The 21,086-nt window shown below is 41.1% G+C and overlaps 1 protein-coding gene across 1 annotated transcript in view; it reads right to left on the bottom strand.

Moving 5' to 3' along the window:
- Positions 1 to 21,086, bottom strand: part of Smarcc1 (SWI/SNF related, matrix associated, actin dependent regulator of chromatin subfamily c member 1) — a 128,558-nt gene that overhangs the window by 19,752 nt on the left and 87,720 nt on the right. The window contains exons 25-26 of the mRNA XM_028886879.2: positions 15,333 to 15,467; positions 1,826 to 2,087 (exon numbers count right to left, since the gene is read on the bottom strand). Of these exons, the coding sequence (XP_028742712.1) occupies positions 1,826 to 2,087; positions 15,333 to 15,467 (397 nt within the window). The remainder of the gene's footprint in view (positions 1 to 1,825; positions 2,088 to 15,332; positions 15,468 to 21,086) is intronic.

The following is a 21,086-nucleotide window of genomic DNA, read 5'->3' as shown; positions in this document are numbered from 1 at the left end:
GGACAATCGACAGTTGTTCCCAAGGGTCAGGGAACTGTTTATGCTGACTGGGTAAAACCCACCAATCGAAGTAGCCAGTGTTGTGCAAAGTGATCCGGTGGCTGGGCAGATGGAGAGTGGGTAGTTGCAGATGAACCAACCTTGAGGAACACCAGGTACGACAGAACCCACTCTAGGAGTTTTTATTAGGGAAGGGAAGGGGGGAGGTGGGTAGGCCTACTGAAAGAAAGGTGGCAGTGTTGAGGGGTGTGTGTGTGTGCACGCCATCTCTGGAGAGAGCGGGGAGTGCAAAAAAAGTGAAAAGCTGCATTGGAGTAGGGACTTAAGAGAAAGCTTGAAAGTAGGGTGCCCTCTTCCATCTATCAGATTGCTGACAGAAGCTGCAAAGGTCCTGTAAAATAGCAGGATATGGAGTGCTGGTAGGCCGCCATTTTGATTGGTATATGGGACCAAGTATGACTACAAAGGCGGATAAGTTAAGCCCTTATGAAGGTAGGCACATTTTCTCTGAGTGACACAGAAAAAAGTTCCAAGGGCTGGAATCTCTAGCGTCCCAGAAATTTAGCGATGATCAATGAGAAGGCACAAGCTGCTCAGTGGACTGTTGTCAAAAAGCAGGGGCCAATGGGCTAAGAGCCCTGGGGAGACAGAGTCGCCTGGTACCAGGACTTCGAGAAAAGCCAGAAGGCAAAGACTGTGCTCAAGAAACAAAGCCTCAGTGTTGAAAGGAGAGTGCCAGCATCCATTAGGTGGGAAAGCAGGGCTGTTGCTGGCAGACCAAGTTCCAGGGTCCCAGCACATTTCAGACTGCCCGGAGAGCCTTCCCAGACAGGGAACCAATGCTGTATTTTAAAAATGCCAGGAAGGAGTCACACTATACAACACAGCCCATGTAGGAGGTTTATTGAGGGGAGAGTAGAGAGGGGTGGGCAGAGACCTGTCCTGGGGATGAGAACAAAGAAAAGAGAGGGAGAGGGAGAGAGAGAGGGAGAGGGAGAGGGAGAGAGGGAGGGAGGGAGGGAGGGAGGGAGGTGGGCAAGACCTGCCTTTTATAAGGAAACATAGGGAATGCACACAGGGGGTACTCTTAGTGGCTGTAGCTGAGGTCTATCCTGTCAGGACCCCAAGGGCAGGCCAGTACAGATGCCTAATGCTAACATGAAGGAGTCAGGGGTTATGACTTTCTGAGCCTTCAAAGAATTTCCCTATCTATCTTAAATTGCTTCTTTTGCATATACGCTGGAGACAACATTAACATTCCACTCCAACAAGCACTAACTCTGGCTCTAGGAAAATGTTTATGATTGTACAATCCAAACTGATCAAAGTTTACAAGACAACTATGAAGAAAACAGTATCCAAATACCTAATATCCACAAGAAAATAGTACAAACAGTAGAAAGGTAAAGAGTCATGAAAGTTCATTTGTCTTGCAATTTTTCTTGAACTGATGACAGTCTATAGACAGTCCAAGAATACTTTAACCTGGGGCCAGGGCTCAGTACACAGGTCTCATAATGTATCCCAGGCTGACACACAATTCATCATCACTCAGGCTCTGTCTTTTGAAAGGATAGGTATGCACCACCATGCTTAGCATATGGTTAAATTTTTAGGAAAGTCTGAGATACACTGCCGATTCAGAGGCTGATCTACCCAAGGAAAAAGCATCTAGTAGAAAGGTGGAATATACCTGGCCAGATTCATGTGATGATAACGCCAGAACTCACATTTTGTTACAAATGACCACTTGGCATGATAACCACCTTTGATGATCCGTGCTGCAAGATGTACAAATTTCCTGTTAGCATAGCTTCCCTCTTACCTGGCTGGGGAGGGTGGGGTGGTGGCATCTGATGGTGCATCAGAGGGTAGGGTGGGGGCTGTTGATGAGGCATCATGCCAGGGTGCCCTGTTGCTCCAAGTGGGGCCAGACCAGGTCCTCCTGAGTGCTGGTGTGCTTGCTGAGGGTTCTGGCCATGCTGCTGCTGTTCCATTTGTTGTCGAGCTCGTAACTCTGCATATTTCAATTGTTCCATGTGGAAGTTCTGGCGTTCAGTAAGCAACTGCTGTCTCTGTTGTTCTAGCTGCAATAAAGGGAATAGAAGAGAAACGGTACCAAGAGGCTTCTCAGGACTTTATGACGTGTAATTCATGGATTTGATGCATGAGTGCCATCCATGCTACGCTGCAGGAAGAGGCCTCTTACCAGGGATGTCCTTGTGTTTAGTCTACAATCTGCTTTTCCTTATCATTTACAGCAGTGGGGCAAATGCCCTGTGGCCCTACTTTCAACAGATTGGGAGGTTTTCCTCTTCTCAGTATTACTGGAGAAAGTATCTAACTTGCTCTAGCCACCCTTGCATTCCTGGGCTCATGTGATCCCCTTGTGGTAGTTTCTAAATAGCCAGGACTAACTACAGCTATGTACCACTGTGTCTGGGCAAGGCTGCAGGCAATTGTTTATTTATTTACTTGAGGAAAGAATCTCACAGTGTAGACCTGCTGCATTCAAATGCAGAGATCTGACTCTGCCCCCCCAAATTCTGGGATTAGGTAAGAAAATAAAAGTCTCTCCACCTATTCCTCTCAGCAACATTTAAAGCCCGTCCAACCTCCTGGATGTTATTTTTTCTATGTGATCCATTTGTCTATTTTAGACTATAAAATGTCCAAGAGGTGGCATGACCTCAGTTATACAGACACCTTTTATCCTCTCCTGTGGAACTTTGGAATGGTATGCAAGGCAAACCTTTTAGCTTTTAAATAGCTAAAATTACACTGGGTCACAAATTTACATATCTTTGCCGACTAAATACAATTTTTAAAATTATTATTTTTTATTTTAAGTGCATTGGTGTTTTGCATGCATGTATATCTGTGTGAGGGTGTCAGATCTTGGAGGTACAGATGGTTGTAAGCTGCCATGTGGGTGCTGTGGATTGAACCCAGGTCCTCTTGAAGAACAGTCAGTGCTCTTAACTAACCAGCCATCTCTCCAGTTCCTAAATAAAAATTTTAAAAGAAAACTGGGAGAATATAAACATTTCAATATTCAGAATAATAGGACTGGACAACAGCACATAGTTCAGTAGTAAAGCACATGCATGAGGCACTAGGTTCAAATCCAACTGCCACAAAAAGAAATGAATAAATAATGAAGAGAAATAGCTAGGTGAGTTTGCAACCCTAGCACTCAGAAGTTGGAGGTGTGAGCATCAAGAGTTCAAGGTTCTTCTTGGCAGTTAGTGAATTTGAAGCCAGTCTGAGCTAGAGGAGACACTCAATTAAAAAAAATGTTATATATGCAAAAAATTCAGATATTAAAATTAAAAGTATCTGAGCCAATAAAGTATATCCTAAATTCAGGGTTGATAAGAAAATCAATGTATAAGAGCACTGGCTGCTCCTCCAGAGGTCCTGAGTTCAATTCCCAGCAACCACAGGGTGGCTCACAACCATCTATGAGATCTGGTGCCCTCTTCTGGCATGCAGGCATACCACTGTATACATAATGAATCAATAAATCTTAAAAAAAAAAAAAAAAAAAAAGGAAAATCAACCTAAATATGAAGACAATAGAAAGAATCTAAATGTATAGAAATATGGAAGATAGTGATCGTACATATGAGGTTAGACCTATTTCTTTTCAGTAGTGACCCCGTCCCATCATTTTCCACATCCTGATCTCTCAATAAAATCCTTTTCTAGGGTTGCACCATCTAGCAGAGTAGACATTAAGTGAGACCTACGTACTGAGTATCTGAAATATGGTCAATATGAATGGAGACAGACATACACAGGGAGATCAGAGGATAACTTGTTTGAATTGGTTCTACCTACCATGTGTGTCCTGAGGACTGAACCTAGTTTATAAGTACTTTACCAACTGAACCATGTCAGTATCCAGTAAAAACAACAACAACAACAACTTCATTGATTATAAGTAGAATTAATATTGTCATACTAAATTATTATAATTTCAGTTGTTTTAAACTTTTGTAACATGGCTGGTACAAAAATCATAATTTCATGTATAGCTCAAATTTTACTTCTGTAGAGTACCACCACTGAGCCATTCAACAGGTTAAGAAAATATAACATTTTGGCTTTTGAAAGGAGCCAGTTCTGTGAATAAATACTATATACTATAATTAGCAAAAACGAGGTGGACAAGTAGCTTACAAAAGCTGGCAGAGGATCTACTGTGGAATGGAGTGAAAAAGATCATTGCATGGCCCAAGGAGCAGCTGGGAAAGTCCTTGATGATGAAGTGTCACAGCAGGAGAGTGGGACACAGATGAGGAAGACAGCAGAAGGAGATGCTCAAGTCAGATGGCTTGTACAATCGAACAGAGCTACACACCAATTTTCAGCAGGCTGGCATGAAAGGCTCTGGCTTGGTTGAACTTCTTAATGTGTCAAAATGTAACCACTGAGAGAATGCTCAAAAAGTTCAATTAAGCAGTGACATGTACAAGACCAAATGATAAAAAATAGCTAGAGACAGACTACAGTCTTGCTTTTTTTTTTTTTTTTTTTTTTTTTTGGTTTTTCGAGACAGGGTTTCTCTGTGTAGCTTTGTGCCTTTCCTGGAGCTCACTTGGTAGCCCAGGCTGGCCTTGAACTCACAGAGATCTGCCTGGCTCTGCCTCCCGAGTGCTGGGATTAAAGGCGTGCGCCACCAACGCCCGGCCAGTCTTGCTTTTTACACTCCTAAATATTCTCTCTGGGAAATTTAGGACTCTGCAATTTCCTGAGGTTAGACACAAGAGGTTACCAGAAATGGACACCCAACCCCTCACAAAAAATCTTTTGAGAAAGGGTTTCTTTGTGTAACAGTCCTAACTGTCCTGAAACTTGCTTTGTAGACCAGGCTGTCCTTGAACTCAGAGATCTGCCTGCCTTTGTCTCACAAGTGTTGGGCTCAAAAGCATGCACCAACACCACCCATCCCAGAAATGGATCTTTTACTTACATTCTGGAGTCATTACTGTTCTGGACAGCTGGGCTGTAGTTCTGAAGCTATTTAAGAACTACAGAAGGTAGCTCAAGATCTGCATTGTAAATACCCTGAACTGTTAATGGAGACTGTGCTGTCTCCTAAGTGATGTTTTTGACTCTGTATTAACTACTCAGTATTTTTGTCTTTTTCTTTTTGGTTTTCTGAAACAGGGTTTCTCTATGGCTGTCCTTAAACTCAGAGATCTGCCTGCCTCTGTTTCCCAAGTGCTGGGATTACAAGTGTACACCACCAACGCCTGGCTTCTTTTTCAAATTCTAACTAGCATTTCTTAGGTGACCTAAATTCATCAAGGTCTAATTTTTTTTCTTTCTTTCTTTCTTTCTCTCTCTCTTTTTTTGTTTTTCGACACAGGGTTTCTCTGTATAGCTTTGCGCCTTTCCCGGAACTCACTTGGTAGTTCAGGCTGGCCTCGAACTCACAGAGATCCACCTGCCTCTGCCTCCCGAGTGCTGGGATTAAAGGCGTGCGCCACCACCGCCCGGCTTAGACAGGGTTTCTCTGTGTACCCCTGGCTGTCCTGGAACTCTGTAGACCAGGCTGGCCTCAAACTCAGGTCTTCTTTGTAAGAAAACAAACAAACAAACAAACAACTTTTATCTTAGGGAAATGGGAAGAAAGAAAGTCAATTATGGTGAAATATTTCTAAAACCCTAGTCCTTGAGAGATTTAGGCAGAAGGATTACTAGTCTGAAGACAGCTTGTAGGCCCTGCATCAAACCCACTGCTACCAAAAACAAACACAAACAACAAAGCTGAAGGAAAGATTTACTCACTTTTCCTAACTATAATAAGCTACCCTAAACTGTACTACTAGAAATGAATAAATAATTAACCCAAAACTAGTAATCTCCTTACTAGCCAAGTTCTCTGTCAATCTTTCTTTTTTTTTAAAGAGGTAGGAGCAGGGTTGAGTATGGGGGGGTAAGGCTTATGACTGGGTCTCCCTTGTTGCTCAGGCTAGTCCCAAACTCACAGTAATGCCATGGCCACACGCTCCCTGGCTGCCTTGCTAAACTGTGTCTGTCATCTGAAAACACAGAAAGTAATTAAAAGGAAGTAATTATAAAAATTAAAAATGGCAAATGATTAAATACACATACATACACCTGAAAAGAAAACCCAGTTAAATCCCAAAGCTGTAATGTAGGATGAACAAGTCCCCTGAGGTGAGAGTAAGGCCCAGATTGTGGTTACCAGTTGTCTACAGATGGCTCTGGGAGCCCAGATGCCCCAGGTGCTCTGGGGCAGAAGCAGCAGATCTGAAAAGGCTGCTACATCCTGACCTCACTGTGTAAATGACGTATCCCTGCCCTATCAAATCAAGTCTGCCATATCAAATCAAGTCTGAAGACCATATAAATCCACATAGGTACCTAATACTTGATAAAGGTGTCAAGATACAATGGGAGAAGAGACGAACTTCACCACGTAGTTCTAGGAAAACTAGACACCCAGATATGAAGAATCAATGATAACTCTCTCTTACATTGTTTAAAAAAAAAAATCCAAATGGTCAGCTTAATATTAAGACTAGAAACTTAGCTGGGCATGGTGATGCAAGCCTTTAATTCCAGCACTTGAGATACAGAGGCAGACAGATCTCTGAGATCAAGGCCAACCTGGTCTACAGATTGAGTTCAGAACTACACAGAGAAATCTTGTGTGAAACCTCCACCACCAAAAAAGCTACAAACTATAAACTGTAAAAGGAAAGAAGGCCAAGTGTGGCAGCTCCTGAGTCTAGGCCCAGCGTTCAGAAGCTGAGGTAGACGAGACAACCATGACCTTGAGGGCAGCCTGGGCTTCAAAAGAGAGAAACCAAACAAGACAAGTCTGTGCAGTGGTGGTGCATGCCTTTAATCTCAGCCCTCAGGAGGCAGAGTCAGGTGAATCTATGAGTTCTAAGACAGCCAGGGCTACACAGAGAAACCAAGTCTCGAAAACCCCCCCCCCCAAAAAGGGGGGAGGAGTTGAGAATAGAATAAATAAATAAATAAAATAAAACAAAATGAACAAGGCAAACAAACCAGTTAGAAATAAACACCAGTGAAGCCACTATGGAGATCAGTAAGCACTTTCTCCAAACACACAAAAATAGGAGCTGGAGAGATGGCTCAGAGGTTAAGAGAACTGGCTGTTCTTCCAGAGGTTCTGAGTTCTATTCCCAGCATCCACATGGAGGCTCACAACCATCTGTAATGAGATCTGGCGCCCTCTTCTGACCTACAGGTGTATATGCAGACAGAACACTGTATACATAATAAGTAAATCTTTTAAAAAGTCTATTTTGTGTGGTTTATTTTATTTTTCTATAGATCTAGGGGACTCTATATGAGCACCAGACATAGATAGATAGATCCCCGCACACCCATGCTCATTACAACACTATTCACAACACTCAAGGGATGGAATCACCCGAGACGTCCATCAACAGGTGAATAGTTTGAAGAACTGTGTATGCAAAATGAAGTTTCACACAGTTCTCAAGAATGGTGGTGCACCCCTTTAATGCCAGCAGTCAGGAAGATCTCTGTGAGTTCAAGGCTACCCTGGTCTACAGAGGGGGTTCCAGGATGACCAAAGCTACACAGTGAAACTCTGTCTTGACAAAAATCAGAAGAGAATGTTTAGACATTCCCAGGAAAAACCTGTCACAGGACCTCTATGATCTGTGGAAGCAGGAGTTAGGGATCCGAGAGCAGAGAGACGGCTACTAGAGAAGAGGAGGCCACCGGAGGTGGCTGTGAGGAGGGCTGAGTAACTGACAACCATCTAAGCACAGAAAAATGTCATAATGAATTCACTATTTTCTATACTAACAAAAAAATTAAAAACTACCAGGCAGATCTCTGTGAGTTTGAAGCCAGCCTGGTCTACAGAGTGAGATCCAGGACAGGCACCAAACCTACAGAGAAACCCTGTCTCGAAAAACAAAACAAAAAAACAAAACAAATTAGAGAACTATGAGATGGCCCAGCAGGTGAGGGCATTTATTGCCAAATCTGATGACCTAAGTTTGATCCCAGGAACCCACATAATAGAAAGAGAAAACTGACTCTAACAGTTGTCCTCTGGTCTCAACAACTGTACTGTAGAGCAATACACATGGACACATGCATACAAACAATGTGAAATATTTAAGAGTAAAAGAGTTGCTGCGGATAGTGGCACACACTTTTAATTCCAGCACTGTGGAAGCAATGGGATCTATGAGTTCAAGGCCAGTCTGATTTACATAGAAAGTTCTGAGCCAGCAGGGATACATAAGTAGGACCCTGTTTCAAAAATAAATTAATACAAGCAATGTAAAGGTTGGCTGGTGAGACTGCTCAGGAAATAGAAGGTTAGCTTCAAAAGACAGATAATATAAACTCAATCCCCAGAACCCATGCAAAATAGAAGGGTAAATAAAACTGACTGCAAAAACTCACAAGGCTAGGGCAAGAGCATTTGAAACACACAGTCAACCTTCGCTACACAGGCAATAGCAAACTCAAGGCCAATCTGAACCGCATGAAAACTCTATTCCTCCTTCCCCTCACAAATGCTGCCTAAATAGAATATAAACAGGAAATACAAAGAAATATGAAAACATCCCAAGTTGTTCTATAAACATCTTTCATTTTGGTCTCATATTGGAGATAGGGTCTCATGTAGTTCCAGACTGGCCTCAACCTTGTTGTGGAGCTGAGGATGATAGGCATGTCCAGTAATGCCAGGCTCTGTCCCTATGGATATCTTGATTTTATTCTCTGCCCTCCCATTTCCTAGGACTGCAGACTAAAAACTAAAAACAATTTACAATGTTAGTGAATTTGTTAGCTTTCTTCATGACTCTGAGGAAGACTCTAGGGAATCAAGTTTCATAAGAGGCCACCTATAAGCCCTGCTCTGAAGCCCCCAGCATCCACACCCCACCTTCCTCTCCCCGCACTCTTACACTGGGTGTACAAATCAGTGGCATCCATGGGGAGCCCACACAGAGCACTTCAGCATGAAGATGGCACAGATGCAGCTGCAAGTGCAGCTGACGTCCACACAGCTCTTCCCCTGCTTCTATTTGCATAAAGCAAGAGGAGGGCGAGAGAGAAGAAACAATGGCGGGGCTCTGACAAAAATCCATCCACATAGACTGCCAAGTACTCCAGTGCCAGGTGAGACTGCAAGCTTCAGATCTAGTTAATGAGCAGCTTCTGTTTCAGTATTTGGTGACAGTAAAGCAGACAGTCACAGTTTAAAAGATACATATGCAGTACTATTATACTCAAGAAAAAAAGAAAACCTCCGGGGCTGGAGAGATGGCTCAGAAGTTAAGAGCACTGACTGCTCTTCCAGAGGTCCTGATTTCAACTCCCAGCACCACATGGTGGCTCACAACCATCTGTAATGAGATCTGGTGCCCTCTTCTGGTGTGCAGACATATATACATACATACATACAGAACACTGTATACATAATAAATAAATAAATCTTAAAAAAAAAAAAAAAGAAAGAAAGAAAACCACCATACTTTTATTGTTTCTGTATGTGCTTCAAGCTGAGTGTCCACCATTTGAGGAAATGCCATTTTGGTCTTGCTGCTTTAGAAAGGAACCCGTGCCGGGTGGTGGTGCAGGATTTTAATCTCAGCACTCGGGAGGCAGAGGCAGGAGGATCTTTGTGAGTTCGAGTCCAGCCTGGTCTATTGGAGTGAGTTCCACGATAGCCAGGGCTACACAGAAACCCTATCTCAAAAACAAACAAACAAACAAACAGCCTGTGACTCAAGTATGGCTTTTTTAAGTCTCACAGATAGATGCAATGAAATTGTGGCTGGCCAAAAATAGATTAAATTATTAGGGCAACATAAAATAAATTAAATTACTGGAAATGAGAAGAAAACAAAGAGGTTGGAAAGACAGCTCTCAGTGGTTAAATACATGGCTGCTCTTCCAGAGGGTACAGGTTCTATTCCCAGCACTCACATTGGGGTTCACAGCATCTGCAAATCAAGTTCCAGGGGATCCATCACCCTTTTCTGCCCTCTGTGGACACTTCATGTACACAATGCAGACATACATGCAGGCAAAACATCCATTTACATAAAAACAAACAAACAAGCCGGGCGGTGGTACCGCACGCCATTAATCCCAGCAGGAGGATCTTTGTGTGTTCGAGGCCAGCCTGGTCTACAGAGCAAGATCCAGGAAAGGCGCAAAGCTACACAGAGAAACCCTGTCTCGAAAACAAACAAATAAATAGAAGTGAAAAAAGTTAACATAACTCCTCTGGAGAACATGAAAATCACTCTTGGCCTTTTCAACAAATCTTTAAAGGAGACTAACAATCTACTAGTAAAGATAGCCTGTTACCTTTCCCTTCAGAAATCTATTTGGAACATTACTACTTCATTCATTTGGAAGGCTGCCATTCTGGTCCACATCATTACCTCATATGGGCTCCCCTTAAGTCTGCTTTACCAGTTTCTCTTGTGAGCCCACAAAACAGCAGGCAAATAGATTCTTCCTCAAGAATCTGCCTAGCATCTGACCCAGTGCTCAACTGATGGCCTAGCGGTCATTCTACATTTCTTTCAAAAGAAGTTGTGTGTATGTTTAATTTTTGCTGGTGGGGATTGAAAGCAGGGCCTTGTACAGGCTAAGAGTATGTTCTACTATTGAGCTATATAACCCTGGCCACAACACTTGAATCCACAGAACTTCCGATAGGAGACCCTGATAGTATTTTTCCCTTAGTCTAGCCCATCCATCCAACTACTTCCTCGTTTCTGTAACATCTAAGTCAGACTCCCTCTGCATGCTTGTAGCCCCAGCTGTCTGTCCTTTCTTTCCTTCCTTCCTGTCCGCCTATTTTTTTGCTTCTTTTATGTACATCGGTATTTTCTCTACATTCATATGTGTGCATCACAAATGAGCCTGCTGCACAAGGAGGCCGAAAAGGCTGAGGGATCACCCATAACCGGAGCTGTGGACAGCTGTGAGCTGCCATGGGGTGCTGAATTGGATCCAAGAACTCTGCAAGAGAAACCAATCCTCTTTTAAGTGTCCAGCCATCTCTCTAGCACCCAAATGCCAGTTTCTTAATTATGGTTATTATTCATAGTATACTAACATGTATGTATACAAAGAATATACATATATACAGCATGTAACAATGTAACGTCATAAACTCATGATTCTAATTAAGTTCCATGGAGGCACAGAATCTTGTTTATTTAATACACTGCCCTCCCTAGAACAGAAACACTCAATGAACGGGTGACAACTCATTATCCCCACTTCAAAAGCCATCATTGGCAAGATACTCACTAGGCACTTATACAATCATGCCTTTGCTTCCTATTTTAGGATTTGATATAGTCTTACAAACAGAACCACCCCTCCTTCAGAAAGTTTTTCTCGATGATCCTAAGTAGGCCAACCATGGCAACCTCCCTTCTCTCAATTTACACACTGGGCTTCAGAGGAATTATGTTTAACTTTGTTTTCCTTTATATATATTTTTTAACTTAAAAAGAAAGATTCTTTGTAAGAGATTTTATGTCATGTGAATGGATGTTTTGCCTGCCTGCATTGTGTACATATAGGGCCCCCAGAGGCCAGAAGACAGTGATGGATCCCCGGGAACTGGAGCTGCCATGTGCATCAGCTCAGGGTCCTAACATGACTGGGATTATATTTTTTGTTATGCTGCCTCCCTGACAGATTGTGAAACCCCCCCACTGCCTTCCTTCTTACCGCCACTGTGTGAGAGCACTGGGGTAATAGCTACTGAGCACTAGTTATATCTGAAATATATAAAACATTTCTCTCTCAATTATGGAATATTCAAGACTCAAGAGAACATTTGCTTTTAAGTCTTTAAAAGAAAAATAAGCAACATCATATTTATATCAAAATCTGAAAGTAGAAATTGTTAAAAAGATCTATTGTTACTTAAATAAGTAAAATCAACTATCTTAAAAAGAAAAAGTCTTGCCGGGCAGTGGTGGCGCACGCCTTTAATCCCAGCACTTGGGAGGCAGAGCCAGACGGATCTCTGTGAGTTCGAGGCCAGCCTGGGCTACCAAGTGAGTTCCAGGAAAGGCACAAAGCTACACAGAGAAACCCTGCCTCGAAAAACCAAAAGTCTTAAAGCAACTGTACTGGGGAAAACTGAGAGGGAATGTGCCCTAAAATTAACAAAGATGTTTGGTAGACAGAACTAAGCATTCACGACTAGCTGCCCAGCTCATTTTCTACAGTATCAGCTTCACTTATTTCACATGAAATACAGGATAGATGTCTGTACATCTCAGAGACTCTAGGTTAAAATGAGATAATGGTCTTTTATCCTTAAGTAATAAAACAGCAGATAAATACAAAACATGTCTGACACCTTGCTCTGTGTTTGGCCCACATTATTAACTTTTCTGTCCAGGCTCCAGTTTGTCTGTTGGAAGGGCTAGGAGAACTGACCGATCAAAGCCACTGTGGGATACTTCAACAAGGACAATCAAAGCCATCAGTATGTGTATGCTTAATCTATATAATGTACATTGTTGTAGAATAGTCCTTTACACTGTGTATAGATATTTCAGCCGGGCGGTGGTGGCGCACGCCTTTAATCCCAGCACTCGGGAGGCAGAGCCAGGCAGATCTCTGTGAGTTCGAGGCCAGCCGGGGCTACCAAGTGAGCTCCAGGAAAGGCACAAAGCTACGCAGAGAAACCCTGTCTCGAAAAACCAGAGAAAAAAAAAAAAAAAAAAAAAAAGATATTTCACAGTGGCTGTTTTAATAAAAAGGTAAACAGCCAATAGCTAGACAGGATTTTCAGGGAACACTGAAAAAAAGAGTGGAGTCCTAAGGAGTCCCCAGCCTGACAGAGAGGAAGCTGCATGGGGAGTACAGAGTAAAGGTAACCAGAGCCAATTAGAACATAGATTAAAAGATATGGGCTAATTTAAGCTCTAAGAGCTAGCTAGGGACAAGCCTAAGCTATCGGCCAAGTTTCATAATTAATAAGAAGTTTCTGTGTGGTATTTTGGGAGCGAGCAGGTGGGAAAGAGAAAAAAATCTATCTGCCTACAATACATTAGCACAGTGGCTGACCTAACAAGTTCATGAGGCTGACAGCTTACAAATATAAAATTCCATGAGCAGTTGCTCAACAGTAATTTGTATAGATGAAGGCATATCCATATTTATCAAACACTAATCCTATGTTAAACAGTGTACCAAACAAATGCCAGAATCTTTTCACAGCCTGCAAAAATCACTGTTAAGATAACAGTCATGGCTGGGCAGTGGTGGTGCATGCCTTTAATCCCAGCACTCGGGAGGCAGAGGCAGGTGGATCTCTGTAAGTTTGAGGCCAGCCTGGTCTACAGAGTGAGAGCCAGGAAAGGCGCAAAACTACACAGAGAAACCCTGTCTCGAAAGCCAAAAAAAAAAAAAAAAAAAAAAAAGATAACAGTCATGGCTTCTTCACTTGCCAATAAAAGATAGGACGACATTTCTCGGTTGTAAAAACACATCAGGTTTCAGTTGTGCACGAAATGAAGAGGTCACAGTAACCCATTTTCAATATATTGGTAAAAGTAAATTTCTAAGCTGGCTCCTAAAGATCCTATTTCCTAACATGTGCATCATCCCTACTGAAGCACACCTATCTATTCCTGATATTAGGGTTGGGCTATATAGCTGTGGTGGTTTGAATAAGAATGGCCTCCACATGCTCATATGTTTGAATGCTTAGTCATCAGGGAACAGAACTACTTGGGATGGATTAGGAGGTGTGGCCTTTGTTGGAGGAAGTGTGTCACTAGGGGTTGCCTTTGAGGTTTCAAAACCCAAGACAGGTCCAGTGGCTCTCTCTTCCTCCTGCCTGTGGATCCAGATGTGGAAATGTCAGCTACCTCTCCAGCACCATGTTTGCCAGCATACCCCTATGAACATCCCCATGATGAGAATGAACTAAACCTCTGAAACTATAAGTAAGCCCCAATAGTAACTTTTATAAAAGAGTTACTGTGGTCATGGTGTCTCCTCACAGCAATGGAACACTGACTAAGATAGATGTAGCTACCAGGAGCAGGGCATTGCTGTGACAGACATGACCATGCTGATGGCTGGTGAATGTGGACTTTGGATTAGGAAAGCAGTTGAATGTTTTAAGTGTGGCTTAACAGGCTATACAAGTTCGAGTTTAAGCATAAAAGACAGTGCTGAGGGCTATCTGAACTGTAGGGGAACAACTCAAGAAAGTTTTCCAGGGGAAGAATGATTAGTAAGAGGCCTAAAGGCCTTTCTTGTGATATTTTGGTAAAGAATGTGCCTTTCTGTTCTTGTCCACAAAAAAAAAAAAAAAAACCCACGACAACAACAAAAACCACCTGAAGATAAACTGAAGTGTTTTGGATTAATGGTGTTGGTAGAGGAGATTTTAAGACAGCCTAGTATTGTCTCTGTCTCATGCAGCTATAGAATGAAAAGGAGCAAGCTGACTAAGGAAAGATACAAAGTGTACAGTTTGAAGAGAAAAGGAGCACCAGGAAATAAATGTAGCAGCTAAGTCCAGTGCTCAAAGAGATAAAAAGTTTAAAGAAAAGCCTGAGGCTAAGTGGAATAAATGGAGTAGTGACCTCAGGGCAAGGCTTCACCAAGTTAAGCTTCCAACTTACGGAAAGGAATATAAATAAAAAGGAGAGAAGAGAGAGAAGCTTCATCAGTGAAGGAACTTGGTGAAAATGTACTTCAATGACAGGGCCAAGTTCCAGCCCCAGCAAAGAGTAGACCTTAGCAGCTTGGCAAGCACCGCTTGAGGCTCAGCCTGGATGTAGTTCCAGCTACCATCAACCTACACAAAAGGTCAGGAAGAGTGATAGAGATACAGTAAAAGGCCAAATGTGTGGCCATTACAGAAAAATGGGCCCTTAAGTCAAAATGAGATAAACTTCTATTTTCTAATATTTATATTAACAAAAGGGAAGTCAAGAAATCTTGAATCATGTAATAGATTTATAAGGCTTTACAATTCACCAGAAACAAATAGGCAGGAAGTCTAAAATTCAGCTTGACCTTATCCTTTATAGAACGGATATTTAATATCAAGTATGTAAATACTCAAGACATACAAACAGCTAAGACTTACAAAGTAGACAGAAACACATTGATTTATAATCACTGGATCATCAAATACAGGGAATGACAGAAAATCTAGACTAATTTGTATTACCTAATCCACCACTGTATTACCTAATGTCTGTCTCTTACAGGCAGTTAGGGGTAATTTTCAAAACACCACCATTCAAGTTCCCCTTACTTACAGCCTCTTTTTCTCTGTCCATAATAGTTTCCAGCTCTTCAAAATGTCGAAGTTTGATCTCTAGTTTCTTCATCTGTGTCTCAACCAGGAGAGCTACGAGGGACTTGATCTTTCTCTCTTCCACAGCAGCCAGGTGCTAAGGGCAAAGACCATTCTAATTATTTAGGTAAATGAAAACACAAGAAAACCCCTGACATTTTCTAAAGGGAGCATCAGAATGGCTCAGTGGGTCAAGACACCTGTTTAATTGAAAAATTGAGTTCAACCGCCAGAACACATGAGATGCAGAGAATCAACTCACACAAATTGTCATATGATCTCACACCATGGAACCCCTTCTTAAACCCAGAAATAGTAACTTATTGTAAAGTATTAAAGGATAAGCTCACCACCAACCAACCAAACCTATCTACCTACCACCTACCTATGTTTTTATCTGAACTGAGACCCTTGATGAGCTAAAAACAAAGATGAATCCTTCACATCTGTCCTCACCATCCTTTCCTTGCTATGAATTATCCAGGGATAAGCAGTTTGTCTCTTTAGCTGCAAAAACCCTATTGCAAAGCTTTCCCATGGCAAGCATATTGTGTGGGGCAAGGAAGACCAGAACAGTAATTCACCCTAAGCTTAAAGAAAGTATCCAGAGCTATACATACAAACACAAGAACTGAAAGGAAGTCACTCTGGAAGATGGCCAAATGACTCCACAGCCATGAGCATGACAGCTTCATTCATGTTTCTGACTACTAAGCAGCACAAAGAAGAAATGGGTCACATTATCCATATTGGCCAGGCTCTGACTATCCGCAATGATCAGCCCCCAACAAATTCCAAAATACATTTTGCAGTCTCTTTATCATTATCTGCTAAATTTTGTGTGTGTGTGTTATTTGTACATGAGATTTAATAATATGGAGAGAAGGCTATCTTTCTAACTTCTTTATCTCCTATAGAATCTAGGAGTTAACATAGAGGAGGCATTTACGACAGGCTTCTGGAGCAATGGTGACATGATATGCTATATCATAGCTTTAACTACCAGGCTTTAAGAATGATTTCACTTTATTGGCTTTTCAAGACAGGGTTTTCTCTGTGTAGCCCTGGCTTTCTTGGAACTTGTTTTGTAGGCCAGATTAGCCTCGAACTCAAGAGATCCTCCTGCCTTTGAGTGCTGGGATTAAAGACATGCACAACCACTTATAGCAGGATTTTTTACTTAAAAAAATTATATGTACATGTAAATAAATGTCTGCTTGTGAGTCTATATACTTGTGTACATTACCCTTGGTATCCAGAACAGGGCATCACAGTTTCCACAACGGGAGTTATAGGAACTTGTGATCCACCCAAAGTGGTACTGGGAACTAAACCTGGGTCTTCAGTAAGAGCAATGTGCGTTATTAACCACCAAGCCACCTCTCTGGACTCAATTGCTGTTCTTTTACAGATAACAACAATGCAATGTCATGTACAAGCTGTGGAGACATCTCAACGAAAGCAAAAATACGTTCCTATGGCAGCGCACATAAATCTTTCGTGACATACACTGTGACACAATATGGTAAAAAATACTTAAAAAATTTTAAGCTGGTCATCACTATGATGAGAATACTATGTACTTTATAATTTTGTTTAAATACATTAACTTCTATTTCATTATTGAGCACGTCTCTTGTGACTGTAGATACCTGGGTACCACAGCAGACACCAGAGGCCAACTGTAACAAGTTCTTTCTAAGATGGGACTGGACTCAGGTACCCAGGCCTGAAAAACCTTTTTATCCATGGAGTCATCTTACTGGCTCATGTGTATTTTTGAAACATAAGCCCATAAAAATAACACGAAATTGAAAAGTTACAACCAGATGTCAAGTAAAGCAGGTTTCCTTTTCAGTTCTGTCATGCAGCCACCAGGAAGCCTTCCTACGGGAGAAACAATATCACCAAGTTCTATACCCTTCTTTATGTGACTCTGAGTCACTGAAAACCATAGTGTTTGGCAGAAAATATTGTCTCCTTTAGATTATGTAGGAAATTGGAAGCATTCCTTTGCATTATTAAATACACAATGCTAAGACATGTCCCCTCAAAACTGCAGATCATACATGTGATAGAAGGGCATCAAGTATGAAAGTTAAATATGAAAAAATGTTAAATAGTTAAACATTAAATAGTTAAGTATGAAAAGTTAAAATAAAAAGTATCAGTTTCATTGGGAACTTAAGAACAAAACCCAGAAAATCTCAGATCAGCAAAAAGGCAAGAAACAAGTCATAAGGGAAAAAAACCTCAATGAAGAATGATTTTGTTCTCTGTGCCCTGCTGAGGCCTCAGGACTTGGGTATTATTGCCGTTTAGCCCGTGTTGGGCAGTCGTGTTGGTGAGACTAGGTTCTGACATATGAACAGATTATATTTAGGAACACATATGAATATACATGTATGTGTACAGTAACAATAAATAGCATTTATTCCAAACAACATGAATTTGGAAGAACAAGGAGGGGCATCTCAGAGGGTCTGGAGAGAGGAAAGGGAGACATGTTGTGATTATATTATTATAATATAATTCTTGCTGGGCAGTGGTGGCACATGCCTTTAATCCCAGCCAGGAGGTAGGGACAGGTCGATGAGTTCAAGGCCAGCCTCGTCTATAGAGCGAGTTCTAGGACAGCCAGACCTAGCTACACAGAGAAACCCTGTCTCCAAAACCAAAAACACCAAAAACAAGCAAAAAACTAGTTTGGATTGTGTCAGATTTCTTAAAACTAAACCAGTTTACAGCATGCACTCACAACTCTTGAGGTATAATGAAATTCAAATTAGAGCCACGTATAGCAGCTAGTCAATGGAGAGGATATTTCTCCATTTTTCAGAATACCTATTTCTGAAGTCAAGAGTTGAAAAGCTTTCCTTCTTGTACATACTAATGAAAATGCTCTAGGAGATGCAGGGAAAAACTAGAAAAATCACATTATGGACTTCGCTGACCCTCAAGGTATGCATTTATGACAACCTGGGAACAGAAGAACCAAGGGGATCCACAGAAGTACCAGAGTAAGAGCCCAAGTATTAAAAAAATGACTTTATAAAACTTGATGAAAAAAAAAAGTGAACTACCCAAAATACTACGTACAGTTCTGGAAAATATAAGTGGTCAGGAACTATCACTTAGTATCTCTTTAACAATATTGCTTGTTTTGTAATGTATGTTTTCTAATTTTATGGTGTTGTGGATTACTGTTTCATTTTTTACTCTTTGGAGTTCAATTATTTTAATAGTAGTACTTGAGTTTATTATTATACATAAAGTTGACACACTTTTTTTTGACACACATATTTTTGTTCTAAATTTTTAATATGTTCAAGTTGTATATTTTAAATAACTCACTGGAATAAAGAATAGTCTTGTATTCAGTTATGAGATGCTAATTCATCTCATATATTATATGCAATATTAATGTCGTATGTTTTATATGATAATTATTACTTACTGAGAAACCAATTCTATCAGTTTATGGAATGCTACAAAGTATGTTTAATTACCATTTACACATTAATTAGATATTTTGGTAAAAAATACATGAAGAAATATGCGAATAATTTGGTAAAAATACATGAAGAAATAAAAAATACATGAAAAAAAATGAAAAAAACAAAACAAAACAAAACAAAAAAACTTGATGAACAGATTGAAGACATGCCACAAAAGAATATGCAATTTCGGGACAACCCTAAGTAGAGATGATTAAGGAAACTAAAGTAGCCACTTCACTGTCATAGGTTTGAGGCAGGGATTCCAATGTGCAGAAGTAATTTCTGTTGACTCACACAAGCAGGAAAGTGAACAGGGCTAACTGCAGATAAAATAGTCTAATAGGCGAACTTTTCCTTTGGTCATCTATGCACTGTACTATTAAACAGAGATATGATGACATCTGAGACTCAATCCATGAAGTTTTAAGTACACGTTAATCAACACCTGTGACATATGGAGTAGTTATGGTATATGTTTACATGATGGGTAAGGAAATGATTTTTTCTGTTGCTCAGTTTCCATGAATAAATCCTTGATTGCCCTTTTAGTTTGTATGGACACAGAGTAGTTTATGAAGAAATTTAAGGCAAATATATATGACTTTGAGAAAGTGGGATTTGTTTTCTTGAGAGAAATGGCTATATTATTCTGAGAACAAGAATATATCCTGGCTCTGAGGTCTCTAGTTCACTCCCCAGGTAAGGTTCAGCTCCTCCTTCTAAGTCTCAGCACCAAGATGGAAGAAAACCCAGCGGACCTAGCCATGTGTGGATATGCCTGCCTGTTCATGTTCGTCCAATCCTACTGCAGGTGTGGTTCATCACAGTTCGTCAACAGATGCAAAAATGGACATGGTCCTGAAGGAATACTCCCATGGAAAGAAGGCAGAAGCTAACCACCTCATCTGTTGAAGAGCTCGATCTGAGACTCTAATTACCTCTCTATGCATGAGGGTGACAAGCATAATAACAAAGCTGTTTATAGACACAGAAAAACAAAGTCAGAGTAAGAGAAACTTGGACTGCTTAGTGAAGCTTTGCTAATTACAGTAATTTAAGTGAATTCCTTGCACCCTGATTAGCATCCAGCACAAAAGTGAGTATGTGCTGCATGAGCTCTATCAGATGCAGCTATAAGGCACTACACTCACACGTGCAATTACAGCAGGAACATTTCTGCACTACTGTCACATTAGAGGGACATTTGCCTTAATACTCAACACTGGAAGCCTCTATAATCCTAACACTCGGGAGGCAGAGGGAGGTGGTTCTCTGAGTTTGAGGCCAGCCTGGTCTATATGGTGAGCTCCAAGACAGCCAGAGCTACACAGAGAAAATCTGTATGGGGGTTGGTGGGGACTAAACAGTAAACCTCCTAGTTTTTAGAAATAGAGCTGATGATGGGCAGGAACAGACTGAGTGACAAAAATGTCTCTTTATAGTATTCTCAACTGCATAGAACAGCAAAGGTCAGGACTGATGATGTTTGATGCAGTTTCTATAAAGAGAAGGAAATCTAGCAGCCATGGTCCCTAGTGTATAACAGACAAAACAGTCAACCATTTTATTTCCTTATTATAAGAACTAGAGCACAGGATGGTGGTTAAGAACAGGAGAAATCACAGGAAGGAGGAGTAAGAGAACCATGCTCCAGGAGGGGAACGGTTAGAAATGCTAGGTTCTGCTTTTTAGAACCACAAGAAACAAAATAATTCCAAAGGAAAGGCAAGAGAAGAAGCTTAAAACTCAATAAAAGTCCTAATCATAAAACAAAAGACCATTTGAGTTGCATGATAGATAACGGGATAGTGGAAAGAGGCAAGGATTAAGAGAGGACTCTCTAAGAGTGGCTGGTCCTTAGCAGATGATGAAAGGGCTATTACAGACTTGGTACCAGAAAAGTCAGAACAAACCTAAGACCAAGAAATCAAAGATAAACAAAGGTTACAGGTTTGAAGACTGAGAAAGGAGGAATGCTCTTGTAGCTTCTAATCTATACTGATGAGATAATCGCCAATGACATTATGTATAGCAAGAATTCATACACATCTGGGTGTAGTAGAGCACACTCAGCATCCAGAGGCAAGTGGGTCATCAAGGCTACGTAGTGATAAGCTGTTTCAAAACAACACAATCAAAACTCCATACAATTCAGAGACAAGGAGATGATGTCCAAATAATCCAACCTGGCAGAATACAGGAAGACATGAAAAAAG

This window comes from Peromyscus leucopus, chromosome 7 (assembly GCF_004664715.2).
Source record: "Peromyscus leucopus breed LL Stock chromosome 7, UCI_PerLeu_2.1, whole genome shotgun sequence".
Taxonomy (NCBI): Eukaryota; Metazoa; Chordata; class Mammalia; order Rodentia; family Cricetidae; genus Peromyscus; species Peromyscus leucopus.
The sequence above is the reverse complement of the archived record's forward strand: the minus strand, read 5'-3'. Positions and strand labels throughout refer to the sequence as shown.